Genomic DNA, 19,010 nt, shown 5'->3' on the forward strand with positions numbered 1-19,010 from the left:
CCAGAAATGGGATACAACCCAAAATACATACCACGATGAAATCTGAGGACAAAACAATCTTTTGACAAAACTGGTGCTCTCAATTGCAAAACACACAATGAACAGGTGATTTCTGAGTTTGTGCTCATACTCTTTTTCTACACACATCAAAAAGTAATTACAAGATGGGAAAAATGCTGATCCTGTGACACAAGCATTACAAGACAGGCAGCTTCTTCAACAGTACACAAGCACTGAACTGTAAACAAGCAAACTAGTCCCTTATTTATTTCTCACCTCGTTTCCTGTTCCAGTCATGTGCTTCCCCTAAGCAATCGGGATCATAATCGTATTGTCCATGTTTACAAAAGTAATCATCAGTACTAAGAATGACTCCACCTGGATTATCCTCCAGCAAAGTCCTGTGAAAGATCAAGAAGTAAGTAGTTTTTCCCCTTCTCCTCCCCAGCCCTGCTATTTACTAACATACACATCTTCAGTCTCTTGTCCAAAAGCAGCGTGGCTGATTATTTGGAACATAAGCAGCAAATTCAGGTAAGGGATGAATCATCCTCCAAGCAAAGATGAATTGTAATAATTTCCCTCCTTTTGCAAATGTTGGGTATATCTAGGGAAACCAGCTGATAGTTTCCCTACAAGTCTCATTTCAAGAAATCAGAGAGGTATTTTTCTATCTATATCTAGCGACATATGTTCACATTGCCAGATAGACATGCAGTTTTAATTGCACCAAATATGTCAGATGCCAGCCAAAGGAGTCTATGTGTAATCTAGGCTTTTGGAGAGTTAGAAAAGAAATCAAGGGGTCACCCTGAGACACTCAACACACACTACTTGCACAAATTTTCTCAAAAAAATTCCGACAGTGGAAGGGCAGTTTCTACCTACTGTATTTCCAACTATGTTACTGGAAGGAAACACATGAAATTATTAGGGATTAGACAAACACAGTAGAGTTAAATATTACTGTGAAGATTTACTCTGCTGGCGTAACTCTATTCCGGACCTCAGGCCAGTGAGTGACATTAAAACTTACCCCTCCTATTTTTATTTTCACCTGAGATCAAGCAGCTGGAAGTAACTCAGCTCTCTCCAATTATTATTACTCACAATGCTGTACATACAGCAGGACAATTAAGGTTTAATCGTAACTATTTACAAACGTCAGAAAATTGTCTTTGCCTGCACTAAATCCTGTAGACAATTAAGCAACTTCTTTTATAAGCTCACAATATAGATGTTCTACCTTGCCAAATATGATTTTCCTGATCCTGGAACACCTCTGAGAAGAACAAGTACTTGACCTATAAGGTGCATCTTTTTTCTCATCATGTGACAAACAGGTGGTTGCTGTGCTTGCGAGAGGTTCAATTTTGAGTTTCTATCTTGATTTCCCCATACCTTCAGAGAAGGATTGCTATCCCAGGCATTTGAAACCGCTGGAGAAGAAAAAAACAGTCCTTCTTCCAAATTCCTATAGTCTGAAATAGGTCTCCACTGCCCTGGACTGGCAGCCACAGGAGTTACAAAGCTGTGGTTTCCACTGGAAGGGTAAAATGCAGGAGCCATGAGGTTCCATTGTTGATGACTTTGACATGATGGCATAGAAAAGTTTGAGTCATAACCCTGCTGAGATTGCTGAAAATCTACAAGTTTTGGTGTTTTGAAACTGGATCTTTCAAGAGATGCCTTTGGAAGAGAAGTGCTCTGGTGGCTGTTACAGGCAGTCATTACCTCTTTGTCCTGTTCCAAGCACTTTGAATTAGGATTTTCATTGACAGCTACTCCAAGTTCCAGAGGTCCTTGGGAGGACTCACCAGAAGCAGCAGTTTCACTTTTATGATCTGAAACAGTATCTTGTGCCTGATCAGGATTTCCACATGACATTTCTCCACTTGATTGTTTACAGGCTTCTGAAGCTACCTCATGGTGAACATGCATTTCTGACAAATCAGAATCTTCCAATACTTGTGCAAAAGTGTCTGATGCAGCTGGGAAGCTTGTCTGGGTGCTCAGTTGGCTCGCTGGTGGCTGAGAACAGCAGAAGTTTTCTAAAACCTCATCATTTGTCCCTATTTGCTGTGGAAAATGTAGGACATTGCAACCTGGACCAGATTCTTCCCACTGAGGAAATTCATTAAAGCCATCATGTTCACATACAATTTGGTCATTTGCAGAATTAGGCAATTCATCACTCAAGCTGTATCTCTGAAAGGCATTTTCTATTAAGGAATCCAGTTCTTCAGTCAGCTGCACATCAGGTGATAAGACCTTTTCTTTTTCTTCTCCAGAATTACTGTGTTCTGCAGTACTTTCCCCCATTCTTTGATTTGCAACAGATCTTTGCTGATTAACAAGAGCTAGCGATGATACTACTGAATCAAAACCTGAGATTTTTGAAGATACTGCTCCTTCGGCATGAGTAGACAGCTCTAGCAGATAATCCATAGCATTTTCTACTGTTGAATAAGGTAAAGAAAATAAAGTGTGATCAACTGGAACAACACAAGCTGATGTGAATGTAGTTTTTTACTTCAAGAAGTATTTGTGATAACTAAAGAGACGATCAACGGAAAGTTCACCAATTCATCTACCACCATACCTTTTGCAACCCTCTTGACCTGTATCTCTTTAGAGGTAAAAGACAGAACTGAAAATAGACATATTGCAAAATGATAACATAATAAGCATTAAAATGACTAAGGAAACAGCACCTAAAAATGACTGTGTTTAACTGGAAAAAAAAGCAAGTAAGTCAGAGCTGGATGTTTAAATGGACTTATTTCTAACCTACATGGTACAAGTGAAATAGTGTGAAATGAACTGAAAGACACTATTGAGAACTAAAGAGATACAAGTATAAAAATTGTTTTCATTATGGCTAGGCCCAAGTGAAAATGTCACAACTAATAGCCTGAAAAATCCAGCATCCACATTGAATCTTTGGAAAACCACTAAATGGAGCATAGGTTACCTGCGATTAACGTTAACAAAAATGAAAACCTGGCACAAGTAGCATAAAATTAAAACTAAGCTTCTATTTTTCTGAAGTACAATGTAGCAACATGTCTGTTCAAGTCCAACTCTCTCTGCACAGAGGTACATGTTATATAAAATCTTCCTTGTCCTTCCATCTTCCCTACTATATGAGAGCAACTTACTATTATCCCTGAAAAAAAAAAAGATTCTATTTTTTCAATTTTTAAACTGAACCTAAGTGTGTAAATCTTATTACATGAAAGCATGAATAACTACATCAATTCTTCTTTTCAAAAGAAAAATGATCATAGCAATAAATATGAGTGACCTATAAAGTTACAAATTCTGTACAATTCAGGTAACAAAAACAGCAATAAAAGCAGCCATTTTAATGGCTAAATTTCACACATATGAAGAATGCCAACCTCTACCTTCTTTGCAAATATTCTTAGAAAAATCTCAGCTAATCACATCTGACCACATGAACACAGCTTGACTAATATGCTCCAAGCAATAGTTATTCCCTGCCCGAACAACTCAGATGTTGCTGCTTCAACTGTACCTCCATTTTTTAAAGCATACTGCTACTGCAAATTACCAGTCTCAGAGAAACACTGTCAAACGTGGAGAATCGTGCATGCAAAGAGCTATAAAATTTCAAAATATTATGACTCACCTACTCGTTAAAAACTAGACTCACAAATATACTTGCAACACCCACACCAACTTTTTTGGTGTTGCCCTAGTTAAGAACTGTCTGCACATGGAACAAAACTATAACGCCAACTGTATTTTATTTACCTTTAAAATCACACTCAGACAGAACCATATAAACCACACTAGGATCCAAGTCAGAAAACATTTCTGACATGCTGTTGAAGAGCTCTTCCTTATTGACACTGTATGCTGCTTGTGACACTGAAAGGCTTGGGTCCCCTTGAAACACAGCAACAGCAGTTCCATTCTTCCGAGAGGGACTTCCACCAGTTTTCCTTCTCCGTGGCATTTTGTTTTCCAAAATCAGCTTGCTTTTTGTTTTGTTCACATGAGGTCAACAGTAACAAGCTTAGAAGTCACAAGAAACCTCTCGTAACCAGGATGTACACAAGAAGAGCAGACCTGGAAAGAAGAGAATCAACAACTTTTAATATGGTCGCATTTCCGTGTCCCCTGTTAAGATAGCTAGAAGATCAAGAAATACACAAGCGTCCAGAAATGCTTTTTCCAGAAGGGTGCCTTTCTTCTTAGGCAGCCTTACTTCCCAACTAGCTAGCTATCCAATCCTTGTCTGGAAGAAAGAACAAATAAAGTTGAGTTTAAACAAAAAATCCAGAAAAGTAAGGGAAGCAATGCAAGGCAGATAGTTAAAAAGGACTCCTCTGCTAACATCTGCTGATGACCAGTCAACATCACGGAGAGTTTACATTCTGTTAAAAATTCAGAGCCTTTGCTTCTCTTACAAAACTATTGGAAAACATAGCATGCACTTCCAAATCTTCCAGAAGTCCTTCAGAACATGACTATCTTTTTCCACTTGGATATTTTAAGAGTAAACAGTTGAGGTTCTTCAGTATTCAGACACCAGAAAACATTGCCCAGACAGGCTGCAGAGTTGCCATCTCTGGAGATCTTCAAAACCTGCCTGGACTGAGCAACCGGCTCTAGGTGACGCTGCCAGAGCAGGTGGGTTGAACCAGATGATGTCCAGAGCTGCCTTCCAACCTCAGCAATTTTGCGTTGCTTTTTTGTTGGTGTCGTTGCTTTTAACTTTTAAAAACATTTTGTAGCTTTATGAGCCATAAAGTGAGAAGAGACTCTGGGCCTCCCCCACTTCTTCCATGAAACCTTTGAATACTTCTAGTTAAAACATGATGGCATTGATGGTAACAGCAATTACTGCACTAATCCTGTGTAGAAGAGGAAAGCAACTCTTAATAGAAATCCAAGCACAGAGTATAGTGTGATCTCAGCTCTTCCTTTATGTCCAATAACATTAAAGCTTTGTTGTGTTCTAGCAAAGCTCATAACAAACTCATTTATAGTGTTTAAAGGGGTTATTCAGTAGAGTGGAAAACCTTGGTAAGGCTGAGAATCTGAAGTAAATCACTAGATCACTAAAGAATCACTATCTAGCAATAGCTTCTCTACCAGAGAAGTATTTAAAAGGAGGTAAACTGTTATATAAATTCTTATGGCTTGAGAGTGTAAGAAAAACAACTTCAGGATCCCAGGAGTCTCTACTGTATGTTTATGGAGTTCAGCTGAAAAATTAGATGGATGTCTGAAACAATGAAGAGGAAGTGTGAAAGGCATGACAATACACACAAAAAGGCAGAGGCAGCATTCCAAAAATAATGGAGAGATGACACTGGAAGATGCTAGCTAGCCAGACTGAGCTGGGACAATTGCAGATTTTTTTTTCATTATACTCTTTTGATTTCTCTCTCTCTGATTAGCCATCTTTACACTGTTCTTTACTGTCACACACACAAAAAAAATCAAACAAAATGATTTAAAAAGAGTCACGGTTTTCAAACTTGTTTTTCTATTTGATTCATCCTCCAGCCAGTAAAACAGGCTGAGACCTAACTTCACACAAGGTGTCAGTGCTAAAAAAAAATGCTCCCCGCTAAAACTGATTCAGTGACAAAGAAAAGTCCCTGCCAGGGAGAAAGCTATTCATGCGCCTCGACATTACTGCACACCAAGAGACTTTAAGCAGAGCACTCCAAGTGTTGTTAATGTTTCATTTCAAGTCCCTTATAATGATCAGGCCTGCTGAAAAGCATGCTCTTTAGCTAGGACTTCTAACAACTGGTTCCCTTACTTCACTATAGGATCTTGCCCTCTCAACACACGTCCTGCGTTAGGCTGTGTATCACACTATATATCAGGATGCCTTACTCTTATGGTCTAACAAAGCCCCACGCTTCAGCCTGCATCAATCTAAATCAGAAAAAAAAATGTTTGTGAAAATTAATCACATACTTCCCATCGCTTTATTCACCTTCATCAGTCATTCGAACAATACTTTCTCCTTTGTCGATACACTACAAAGAACTCTGTGTTTCATAGGAAGAGATTTTGTTTGCATGAGCTATGGTCATAATCCTTGCATTTACAGTAAGCTGCTAGTGCCATGGTCCAGAGATCTCAAAAACCTTTTCAAGGTATTACTACAAATCCTAAATATTATTACGGTGAAATGAGAAAAAAAAAAAGGCTAAAATAAGGTATCATGGACAGTATCAGATATTTTGACAGAATGCCCTTCGTTTACCACCATATTTTCAATGTAATTCCTGGACAGATTCCCAGACAATATCTCCTGTTGACATTACCAAGCATAATAAAAGTCTACAAAAATAGACGACCGCACACACACAAAGCCCACTGCACTCATTACAAAAGAGATGATGCAACTACACTCAATCGAAAGGGAAAATTATTCACTTGTTTTTAAGAGCATGCATGCCCTGAACTTGAAATGGGATTTTATCTACAGACTTGTCTTTTCAGATATTCAAAATTCTCTTTTAAAAAACTAAAAAAGGGGAAATAATTTTGAATAACCCAATAGCCAGACTTGGGGGTCAGCTACATTTGTTGGTTCTGGCTAACATATAAATCAATTTGTAGTTTGCTGTGAATGGGGGCTTTTTTCCCCGAGACGTAAATGCAGTTGTAATACCAGAATGACTTAGAAGAGCAGGGCTGTGCTGAAAACACTGAAGGAGGTTTCTACACAATCAGCCAGAGGCTGCAATACACTCGGCAGTTCAGGATACCTCCTTCTGCACGCAACCAATTAAAGCAAACAGCTGTTTCATTACAGCGCTGATGAAAAACAATACTCCTGTGGCAGTCTTGACTTCACCTTTACAAAAAAAAAAAAAAAAAAAAAAAAAAAAAAAAACCAACAAGCACCTCCTCAACTCACAGTTCTTCAGAAATACACATCTCCTGACATTAAGGATCTCTTCTCAACGTAATCCAGCTACCACAAACGTATAAAAATCTGCTTCTATGAGAATTACCTTCTTAATTAAGCAATCCTACAAACAAAAGAGAGATTAAGACACCGGCATTCTCTATAAAACAAGATGTTCAAACCCTAGAGAGATGTTGTAGACCTGTCAGGTCAGGGTGCTTTAATGTCATCATCTTTCTAGATGTCCAGAATTTATTTTTAATCACAGATTACGAGCCTCTGATGTTGCCTGTTTCAGCACCGCTACCCCTAAGGAGCTGGGTAGATGAACGAGACATTTCCAGGCACAGATACACACAGCCGAAGATCAGCAGCCACCAACAGGCAAACCAGTCACTACAAACACAGGTGAGCACCGATGTCATCACCCTAACACAACGCACCTTTTCCTTTCGTTTTACAGGTGGAACAACAAAGTGCAGAGAAGTGGCTGACCTTGCACAACATGGGGATGGACCAAAATGTCAAGTCTCAATACCAATGTCCAAGTAGCAACGTTCCTTTCCAGGGAAAGGAAAACCAACAGTTTCTTAAACTAGCCTTAAGGACATGTTTGTAATTCTCTAGGAGAACAAAAGTAACGTGACCACTGTTTCCAGTAAATACCATTATACAGAAGAGGAAAAATAAGTTGTTTTTTTTTTCTCTCTCAATTTTTTTCCACTCTCATTCTAAAATTGATAAACTAAGTATTACGGTCTTGGGCAAATAGCTAAGAAAATTCTTCCACAAAGCACAGAGTGGATTGAAATCACTGTAACTACTGCAAAGGAATTCCCTTGCAGACATGTTCCACAATGTTCCATTTTATTTTCATTAATGCAATTGTCCTTACAAAAAAATAACCCAAACTAGCAGGAATATTATAGTCATCCGGGTCAGACTCCTCACATTGGGAAGGAAGGGGGATGACAGCTAGACCTGTTTTCAACATACTATTTTTAACTCTAGAAGGCATTAGAAAAGATTAAATAAACAAAGAGCTAAGTTAAACTAATACCAGAGCAGCCTTCCTGATACAAAATACAAAGAGGAAAGAGAAGTTACTTCATGAAAGACAATGACTACGAAATGTTTTATGGAAAAAAACTTAATCATGGCCTTGAGGCCTCCCAGCCTTGTGGTTATACTAGACACTAAGATTTGTTTCCTGCACTAAAGGTAAATTCCAGCCAAACAGCAGCAAAGATATCTGGGAATTACAACATTTAAATCATTTAAGTCCTTTCCTACATTGAAGGTGAGTGAACAACCTATAGAACGGCTGAGAAAATAGAAAGAGTGCTTATACTGAAAATTTTAGAGGTAGAGTCATCATAAGCAGACACTTTAGGGTGAAATCCAAGTTCCAGCATAGGTAAAGCAAACGGTAACTTTAAGTTTTCCTTAGAAAGAATCAAAATATTCTCTCTTATGATACAATCCAAAGAACTCACAACCATTAAAACCATCCAAAGAAAAATCTAAGTGGAAAAAAAGTCCCCGAAACCCTTCAAAAACAAACTTTTTTTTTAAAAATGGTAAGATTTCATTTATGCTAGGAAATAAGTGCTAATACAGACGTCATACAGAAGCTATTAGATCACTAAGGATACAAATGCATTTTCTGAAGTAAGCTAAAAGATACAAGTAATTTTTACACTGAAGCTATGTTAAATTTGTTCAGCTAAAGCACATTTGTATTCCACAGCAAAAGCTACCAGTTCTGAGAAAGCAGAGAGGAATTTCTATGTATTGTTGAAGAACAGTATTTTTTACAAAATCAAACAAAAGCTATTACAAAACAGCGTCAAGCAGCATCTGACCAAAATTTATGAGAAATAAAAATCTCATAGACTTCTCAAGTCTAAGGCTTGAGACTTGCATTATTGTCTAATTTTCAGTATAATGTGAAAATGAATATACAGTTGTTGAATAAAGGTCTGAAGAAAGCCTGAGATATCTCATACTTCTTTCATACCTGGATGTCTTCTTAGAAACCATGCACTGTGGCCTGCATTTTCAAGATGTACTCAAATTCTTCAGAACATCAGACTGACTGCAAGTCATATTATACATATAATCTCAAATATAGGAAGTGAAGGAAAAAGGTAGTATTCAACAACAGACAGAACACAGGCACTGAAGCAAGAAATATACTGAACTATTTTAAGTGAGTTAGACAGTGGATACCAAGGTATTCACAAAGCTCCTTAAATCAGAGATACTGCACTGAGAAACAATCAGCAGTAAATGTAATTTTTTCAAAGTCATTATGAGAATTTGTTTTGGAAGCAGATACACCAGAAAAATATTCTAACTGCTGCTCAAGATTTACCAAAATCATTCAGCAGCATGGCTTCTGGTTTGACCAAGATCAAGTTCAAATGACAAATAAGCAATCAGTATTACTTCTCTGCCTTTTTTAAGGGCAAAGGAAGCCTCCAGCCTTGACACAAGGCAACTTTCAGCCAATATGACCAAAGCCGCTCATTTGTGTATGTCTTTAAATTTCTCTGATCAGTTTAAGGAAGTTAACTCCATACACATAAACAAAGATTGGTTTTGGTTGCTTATTTCCCCACAAAAATTTAAATTTCAAATTGCACAGAATATTTATCATGCGATGTTCATTTGAATCTTCTGGCTCTGAAAAAACACACACAGGTACTGACATTCTTAAGAATGAAAAAAAAATCTTTATTTAAATTCAAATAAAATAATACTGCCATAAAAACTTACATTTTCAGCTTCACGGAGTTGACCCGCAGTGGGTCCCTTCTCATCTTTCCAAAACCACCACTGGTGTCATATTTAATAAAGGTTTGAAGTTTTTAAAAAAATATAATAAACTCTTCTGTCAGGAAACCATACTGTCAAATGTACAAATTAGACGTCAGTAGAAGTGGGTGCTCCCTCCTGACAAAGGAATCATCAGAATACAAATTAAAATTAGTATTTTGCTCACAGAGCATGCACCTTTAAGTAGTTTTAACACTGAGCAACACTTTTTTTTAATAGATTAAGTATGCCTAGCATTTTACTGGTAAAGCACACAACATGACAAGTTGAACTCAAATATCAAGTATAAGTTTTGCCAAGGACAGGAACACCTATTTGATTTCAGCTACAAATTTCTTACCTAACAAAGCTGACTTAGATCAGGTAAGGAAATAACATAATGACAGCAGAATGAATTTGGAATAAAAGTAAGTTTCCTTACTTGTCATTCCATTTGGTTCTTCACAACAGTTCTTAACCATCTTGAAAGTGTTTATATATCCATGCTGGTCAAGAAAAGCTTTGTTCCATCACGTGGGGAATTAGGCAACATAAACCTAGTACAACAAAAACAGAATACATTGCTTTTAGATACACCATTAATTTGCAACGCTCCACCAATGTTAGGTACTCGTCGAAACACCTAAAAACTCCAAAACCACTGGGTCCACACTGAAGATGTTAGGTTTATTCAAAGCTTGACTTAATTCTGGTGTACACATTAGCCTAGAGCACATAACAGCAGCCAGGCTTTCCAACCAAACAAAAATAAAAAGAAAAGAAGAAAAATAAAAGAGAATACACAGCTAAACCACATAGGGAAATTTAAACAAATACTCTGTCATGCTCCTAATACAACAGGTGGATAGCTCAATTACTTTGTAGGAGTCTTTTCAAGAGACTGGGAAACTCAACTCACCTCCCATTTTGCATTTAACCACACTCCACTGCTCCAAAGCACTAAGAATTGTCATCAAAACATACACAACACTTCACCTAAGCAACACCTTGACCTTTTTGATCCAAATTTACAAAACAAAGGACAGGTTGGAGACAGAGAACACTATTCACCCCACTCTCCGACACATGGCTTCGCCAAATTTGTGCTAAACTACAAAAGCCACTCCAGGAAAGACCAAAAAGCTGTTCAGCAATTTTACAGAACACTGCAGCTCTGAAGAGAGATTCAGTCTAGAAGGGGAACAGAAAGGCCAAAATGTACCTGATGGCAGTGCGACACTACGTTGTTTCCATTACTCACATTTCCGCTTTCTCTATCAGGCCCTGCTAATAAATGCATTAAAATGCAAAGGCTACTTCCAGATTTGTTCTCTTGCATTTTTTGTATTTTTAAGTCTCATAAATGGAGTAAAACAAGTATTTAAGTACAAGCACAAGAGAAAAAAAGCAGCTAATCAAATCAAATCCAACCACTGTACTCTCTAATTCTGTCTATACAACACGAAACTTTTCATTTCAGACAAAGTTCAGTCCCCTGTCAGAAAACAAGGTAGAAAAGGGAAGAAGAAAAGGAAATGCCTGCCAACAGATTTTTCTCAATAAGCCTAGGAGTAGCAAAGGAGACGGTTTGTGAGCCTTCTGCATTCTTTCATTTCTGACAGCAGCCAGTAACAGAACAGGACTCTCAAATGCTTTGTTATTTAACGTCAAAATCTATACCCAGCTAGAGACCAAAGTGCTTTTAAAAACACTTAAACTATCTTTTCTGCTCTCTTCCTTCGCCCACGCAACGTAATTTTCACAGCGTGTTCAGAGGGCTTTATCTACTTCAAGTTTCAACTAAGGTCCTCCTTTTCTCAGAAAATTCAGCCAAAGTGCAAGACACTGTCTCGTACGTCCTGATGCGAGCCGCTCTGCTGGGGCATCTTCTCCGCTCCCTTGATTTCTGAGCCTTGCATGTGGCCTGCACCACAGACAGGTTCTTCTTCTCAGAAGCTGCATCTTGCTCTGAGTAAGAAACAAAAGCTTTGCACATTGAATACAAAGTTGGAGAGTGCAGGAACAGCCTGGGCTCACGCGAAGCAGGTGATGGAGAAGTAACCTCAAGTCTAGGAGGAGCGGGGCCCTGCTCGCTAGGACGGGCTCCCAGGCTCTTCTCCACATGGCTCACCAGGAGAAGGGGAAGCTAATGCACAGCAGCACTCAGCCCATGCTTGACAGGTGACAGAATCTGTCCAACACCACACCGCGCTGTGTCCTTTGAAGCTGGGAAGCTGCTTTTGCCAGAGGCCCACCGACAGGTGAGCATGGAGGCCGGTCAGCTGGGCACGGCGGGACAAGGAGACATGGGACAGGCCCAGCCACCAGCAAGCACATCCTCACGCACCACAACTCCCGTTAAGAACAACTGTCTTTGTACACCTCTTTCACTGGTGTTTCCCCCATCACCAGAGATTTCTTCAGGTGAAACCAGATTTCTAGCAGCTGAGCACTCTCACTGCCAGCTTTTCTAGAAGCCAGATAAGGACAGCTCACAGAAGACCTCGGGTATTCTCACCGCTCATCTGTATTCCCCCACGCTTGTTAAATGTCTCCACAGGACCCCAAACACCTTCCTCCTGCAAAAGGTCAAAGCCTGGGATATGGCAAAACCAGGGAGCCTTGGGATGACGAAGGGTGCAGATACATAGCCTGATGGGCTAGAAAAGCAACAGGGAGCTGTCCTCCTTGATTAGGTACAGAGGGTTGCTTGGTTGGTTGTTTCTCAGAAAGCAGTGACAGTACCTGCAAAATGTCTTTCCAGCCCTAGGAGAGCCGAGAGATATCAAATCCTCCTGTGGCTTCCCTCCTACATCCTTTGGTAGCCTCCCACACAGCGCAGAGCCCTGCTGAAGGTCAGGGGCCCTCTGCCAAACTCGGTTTGGGGGAGGAAGGCCTCCATCGGGCAGAGCTCTCCAAAAACCTCGCAGCCCCCAGTGCAGACCCCAGGCAGCAGCTTTGCCGTGAGCAATGTCCAGGCCCCAGAGCAATGCAAAGGGCTGGAACTAGTGAGACCAGACCACTGGTTATGTCAGGGCTCCTGCAGTTAGTACTGCTGCTTAAAATTGCATTCCTGTTTCGTGTTATAAAATAGGGAGATAGAAAGGAATATTTGGAAAGAGAAAAGAAAACTCCTGCCAGATGGAGCTGCAACTTGTTCACATCGTGTTTCCGGAGAGCCTGTCCCACAGTCAGGTTGAAGGGCAGTGAATAAAGGTAACACCTCTCTGTAAAACTGCAATTCTTCTGTGCTACAGAACTTCCTTGCACATCCTCCCCAGCTGTACTTGCATACCTTTCTGTGAATGGCCTTCACGGAGGCAGCACTGGCTGGAATTCATAATTCAAGACTTGGTGTCTCTGAACTGCTGGAAATGGTTTGTAACCTGTTGTAAGTTGCAACTCCAGTAAGATCTAACTAAGAAGCTAACACATAGTTTAATGCACTAAGTATTTGCGACTGTTAAAAAAAAAAAAAAGGAAAATAAATCTGAGCATGAGCAAGACTCTTCCTAATGAGGTTAACATCATTCATGTTTCCATTTTTTATATGGATCTCTTTTTTTTTTTCTGTGATCAAGACCTGGACAAATAATAAGCTTTTATTTTAGTACTCGGAGAACCAGTGAAAGGGCAGCAGCAAGGGTAAGGACCGGTTCCATCAGGATGAGATGGCATTGGAAACAAGTACCACCACTGAAGATCACAGGTGCTGCTTATTATTATTGGCATACACATGCAGGTGGCCTCATGGAGGAATGGAAAGCAGAACATTTAAAGAATACTTAGAGTTTTCTGTGCTGGCAGCAATCAGAACTGGCAACAAATGCAAAGCCACTTCCCCAGATTTTGACTTGCTTTAGCTATTGATGCAAATGAAGACAGGTTTACTTAGTATTTCTAGTTGCTGCTGGAATTCTAAACGCAGCTGAGAGCAAAAGGAAGCGGCTAACAGCGATTCAGATTCCCGAGCATGGATCTCCAGATGTATGCAGGCATCTACCAGGGTTTCCACAACGTCACCAGGTCCTGATGCTTCCACATACAAAGGCTTCTCAGCTCCACAACTTTCCCTTGCATCTACTACACAGAACAAGTCAACAGTAGCACCATCCAACCAATTTCCTGCAACATATTCTCTTACTACCGGAAGGTCCACTTAAGTCCTTCAAGTCTATGAGGCAGACAGTGCTGCACTCTGCTGATCCCCCGGTGCCACAGCTGAGTAATGGATACATACAGTTCCCAGTTCTCCAACTCCAAATGAAGGTTTGTTGCACACCGGGATAAAACAGAAGCACAAGAAGTCTTTGGACATCAGAAACAAAGATACGTTCAGGTTTGAAGAAAGCATTTGCAAGAACAGGGCACTGACGAGACCACGACTGCTGGAGCCTCAGAGCACAAGGTATGCGGGAACATCAGCCAAATTTTTCACCCAAGTGTTATCTAGTAACCAGTAGCCTTACAAAGTAGAGTTCACAATAGGAAGCTGAATAGGGAGGTTGGAGAAGAGCACAGAACAGTTCATGAAATTTGACGGTGGCCCACATACAACAGCAATGTGAGTACCACTTCAAAGTAACTTCCCAAACAAAACATACTACAGTGACCTGCGGCACACTTCACACCGATTCAAGGTGCACAACTTAAAAAAGATCACAACTTAAAAAAGAAAGCAAGAAGCCAAACATTAGGAAAGCAAGATAGGAATGAGAACAGCTTATTCACAAAGACATCCTAAATGTTTTCTAGGGAAGAAGAAATCCAGCCCATCAGGTCCTAAGCTGGAAACTACATTACACAGCTCCATCAGTACAATTACATCTTCTTCATATGTTCAAATGTACTTCTATTTCTGAAGCCACCAGGCCAGTTGAACACAGCACATACGCAGGCCATTATGCAGCTATTAGAAAGATGAAGACTATTTTCAGCTTAATGTAAACCCACAGATACATGACCTCATCCTCGTCCAGGTACATCAACAGAAAGCTTACAGCCTCCAAATGACTGTCACTACTTCCTTGGCAGAGACCTAAACTTACCGATTTACCTTCAGAAAGTAGTTCACACGAGTTCACGTTAAATGACTGAAAAACATCAGCCAGCTCGATTTAAATACTTTTAAATAGTGGGTTGAGCTAACACAGACCACTTTTGAGACAGAACACGGACCAGTTACATAAATCAACCCACCAGTAGATCAAAATCCCCAGTGAAGTCATGAGAAGAAGCAGCTAGCAAACTTAGCTTCTTCCACAAGCACAGCTGGATTTAGGAGAAAATATCAGCGTATGGCCTTACTTAATTGCGAGAAGCAGTGTCACTGAAGACTAATTAACACCCTACCAACATTTTTATAGTAGCAGGGCCTCTGTAGTAAAGAGGATGGCAGCAACTTCCTAAAACCCAAGAACTAATAATTGAGCATAGAAAACTCAAGAAAACGTAAAACCCATGAATTAGTTAGTTCAGCAACTTTTACTAGCACTCAATTCACGCACAGGCGAACTTTATTTAAAATAATAAGACTGATTATTTCAGCCATTTAGCTACAGATCAGCACACAGGGAGGAGTCCAAGATGACAGACCATGAAGGCCTCAGAACTACAACCCCCCTAAGTTCGTATTACAATGTATTTACACGCAAAGACAAGACAACAAGTTGAGTGTCTTTTGTAAAACTGACAAGATCACAACTAAGGACTCACCTACACCATAAAGTGAAACAGCTACAAACAAGCCATGGATGTTCCCCCACACCATGCCTAGGCTAACATTTTTGTCATGTACTGTTGCACTTTCACATCTGTAACACCAAGAATCTCACTTCCCTCCTACATCAGCGCCTTCCCCAGCTGAAAACCTGTAACATTAAAACAACAGAGGGAGAGTCCTTTAAAAATTAAAAATAGTATAGAGAAGGCCACAAAAAAACACCTAATGTCATAGTTTAATAAATAAATAAGAACACACGACAGGAAAAAGCCTATAAGGAAGAAATTAAAGGATTTTCCAGATGTGCTTTGATGCTGGCTCATCACGTGGGTCCTGCCGACAGCAACAAGAACTACTGCAACTTGAAAGCGCTGCAAACCCATGACCCACACCAGCCCTGCCCTACTAATGGTGACTGTACCCCCATGAATCAGGGCTAAACCTGTTATTACAAACGTATCCCACGCTTGATTTTTTTTTCTGCCCTTTTGCAATTTGCTTCAGGTTTACATCCTGACCTCAGGCTCACCCAGTCACATCCTATGACAAAGTATCTTCAGCTTTTATTTGAGTGAAAGGTGAAATGGACGAAGGGATGGAAATCTCAAAAAAAAAAACTTTGGGAAGATTTGAGCTTAAGCTCCACATGAATTATTCTCATCTTTTAACCGCACGGCCCTACTGAAAGCTTCATTAGACTTGAGATGGGTGCTGAACTTTGGTAAGAGTTTGTGTCAAAACACTGTAAGCATCTCTTAAGAGTCAAAGTGTTCTTGTTCTTAGTCGTTTAGAACAGGACTTTTAAAAGTAACATCCAGAAAAACAGTACTTTTTTCTCTCATTTTAAGCTGGGCTCCTCTGAATTCCCAGTGACCTTATGGCACTTGGTGCAAACTGTAGACCACGTCCAAAGCACCTGGGAACACCACGCTACATAGGACGTGCCTTAAATAACCGCACGGTAAACGTGGTCCGGCAGTTTCCGACCGTTCAGCACAAGCAGTCCTTCCGAGCACTAAAAACCTTTTGCTCTCCTTTTGCACTGGGCGGATTTCACTCGCAAGGCTCTGCATTTCAGGGATGTTTTTATGGCCTACGCTGCACCGCATGGGGGGGAAACCCTTCCTCCAGCGGCCGGGGCGGCCACGGAGGCCGCAGCCCTTCCCTTTCCAAGTCTGTGGGGTGAAGGGGCCGGTGTCTCCCCGAGGAAGACCGACGGCGCTCGGCGACCGGAGCCCACAGAGCAGCGGCCCCAGCCCGCAGCCGGAGCTGCCCGCCGCCATTACCGCTCCCCGAGGCTCTCCTCACCAGGCACCCGGCCCCTTCCCCTTCCTCCCCGGCAGCGCCCAGTCCCGGCCAGCGGGCGGCTCCCACCTCCTCCTCCTCCTCCTCCTCCTCCACCGCCTCCCTCCCTCCCGGCCGCGGCCGCCCGGTGCCGGGCCCCCTCCGGCAGCCTCCCCGCTCCCGAAATGGCGGCCGGCCGGCGGCGGCGGGCAGCGCAGCCCCGCGCCCTATCGGCAGCAGGGGGAGGGCGAGGCTCCTCCCCGGCCCCGCCGCTCCGCGCCGGACCCCGGCGGCCCCTGGTTACCTCCCGCCGCTCGGCTCCCTCGCTCCTGCCGGCCGCTGGGGCTGCGGGGCTGCTCGGCGGCGGCGGCGGAGGCAGGGGGAGACGGGGAGGCTCCGGCGGATCGTGCGCCGCGGGGCCACAGTGCCGCTCTCCGACCGGCCGGGGAAGGGCAGCCGGGAGGAGGCTCCGCGCCGCCCTCTCTCTCCCCCCGACCTCTCCTGCCGGGCCCCGCAGCGCCGCCTCGGAGGCCGGGCTGGCCGCGGGAGGCTGCAGCCGGGCTCCGGGCACAGCCCTGCCTCCTGCCGGCATCCGCCGTGGCTCCCCGAAACGCGGGGGGAATCCGGGCTTGTCCCCCGCAGTCTGCCGCTTGCCGGCTTGTTGAGGCGGGCGGCCATAAAGCTGCTGATAGGGCTTCCCGTGTCAGCCTTGTCACGGTTGTCCCGTGCCCTGCTGGTATGGCAAAACTTACCAAAAACCCTCCCTACAGAGAGCATGGCACCGGCGGCGGGAGGTAGGCCGGTTTACCAAGCCGTCGGAGATTGAAGAGGTCGAGGAGGGTTAAATCTATGAGCCATGTAGTGACAGGCTCCAAATTTCTAATTAAAAAGAAAGCAAATGTTTATCTTCTGATGCCCTATTTTACTACGCAGTTTCTAAGGCCACAGCAAAAGAGCCTTGAGCGCAGCCTGGCAGGATGGAGAGGTTCTGCGGGCTGATCCTGGAGGATAAATGGTGTCAAGAAGCCAAGGTTTTTGAGGAAATGGGGGAATCTGGTGGGATCTGGCATCCGTGATTGCAGTGGAGGAGGGTATGAGCTGCGGGAGGAGTAGAAGAGAAACTGATGAGAGGTTTTCATTACCTGCAGCAAGCAAGGAATGTTTGGTGGAGATAGATGGTGGCAGATTATGGAAAGATGAAAAAGGAGAGACGTGCTTCTGACAGACTGGGATGATGATGAGCACCTCTTAAATTGGAACCGCCGTGAAGAGAACTAAGCACCCGAGCTGGAATTTTGAATGCATCAACAAAAGGGACAAAGCTCTTTAGAGAAATTCAAGAGGTTCTACTGGGAAACTTTTCTGTGATTTTATATAAGTTTGATGATCCAACAAATTTGAGGTTCAACAAAAAGCCATTAAAATACAATGGGAAAATCGCTGATGAAGTTTACCCGCTACTGACTGCTAAGAAGGGCGCTCCATTACAGGGCCACAGGCTTCCTGCCTCCCCGCCTGTCCGAGCAAGATAACAGGAGGGGCTCAGCTCCTCCCTGCCCTTTCACTCGGTTCCAAGCTGGAGACAGGTGTTCCTCACGCCCCCCTTTGTCCCTTCCCCACACCTCTTTGTTTCGGGATGCCCCCCCCCCCACCTGCATTCAGCTTCTCCCCACGCGGCACAATGCCGCCAGGGGGAAGCGACCTGGGGGGCTCACGCTGTGATTTTCCCAGTGCCCAGAAGCAAGGATTCCTCTCTTGTGAAAGGCGAGAACCGTTTCTTCCCGGAGGCAGTAAAGCCGTCTCCCAGCCCACAGATCACTTACATTGTGATTCAGCCAATTCAGGGAAGAAGGTGGCATCTCCAAGCCCCATTTGTCCTTTTTCCTTCAAAGAGGGGAACAAGAAGTGGTCTTTAGCAGACTACTCACGCTAAATTGCTACTTACGAGCCCCTAATCTCGCACGCCTCTCAAGAAAGCCCAAGGGGAGTGACGGCCAGTTTCGTCCCTCGGTCACTCGTGCTGCCCCGGTGGCTTCCTCTGGGGCCAGAGGTTGTTTCCCCCTGCCACCAGCACTGACTTGTCAGCATTACAGCTGTAACTTTACTGTCCGTAAAGAAAAAGCAGGCACAAAATTAAGAGAGAGTTTTAAGATTAATTATGTATGGGTAGCTCACTGGGGTTTTCTTGTGAAATCCGCACAATGGTGCTCAGAGCATCTTTTCTATTGCTTGTGGGGATCACAGCCCCCAAGTGCCATCTGTTTGATAGCATAG

General features: G+C 42.6%; 1 protein-coding gene across 1 annotated transcript in view; it reads right to left on the bottom strand.

The window, feature by feature from the left end:
* The window catches only part of N4BP2 (NEDD4 binding protein 2), a 41,491-nt gene extending 24,320 nt beyond the window's left edge, over window positions 1–17,171 (bottom strand). Inside the window, exons 1-6 of the mRNA XM_035550036.2 lie at window positions 17,041–17,171; window positions 10,173–10,287; window positions 9,692–9,868; window positions 3,781–4,098; window positions 1,247–2,459; window positions 277–401 (exon numbers count right to left, since the gene is read on the bottom strand). Of these exons, the coding sequence (XP_035405929.1) occupies window positions 277–401; window positions 1,247–2,459; window positions 3,781–3,985 (1,543 nt within the window). The 5' untranslated portion in view covers window positions 3,986–4,098; window positions 9,692–9,868; window positions 10,173–10,287; window positions 17,041–17,171. The remainder of the gene's footprint in view (window positions 1–276; window positions 402–1,246; window positions 2,460–3,780; window positions 4,099–9,691; window positions 9,869–10,172; window positions 10,288–17,040) is intronic.
* Window positions 17,172–19,010: the final 1,839 nt, after the last annotated feature.

Source organism: Cygnus atratus, chromosome 4, assembly GCF_013377495.2.
Source record: "Cygnus atratus isolate AKBS03 ecotype Queensland, Australia chromosome 4, CAtr_DNAZoo_HiC_assembly, whole genome shotgun sequence".
NCBI lineage: Eukaryota > Metazoa > Chordata > Aves > Anseriformes > Anatidae > Cygnus > Cygnus atratus.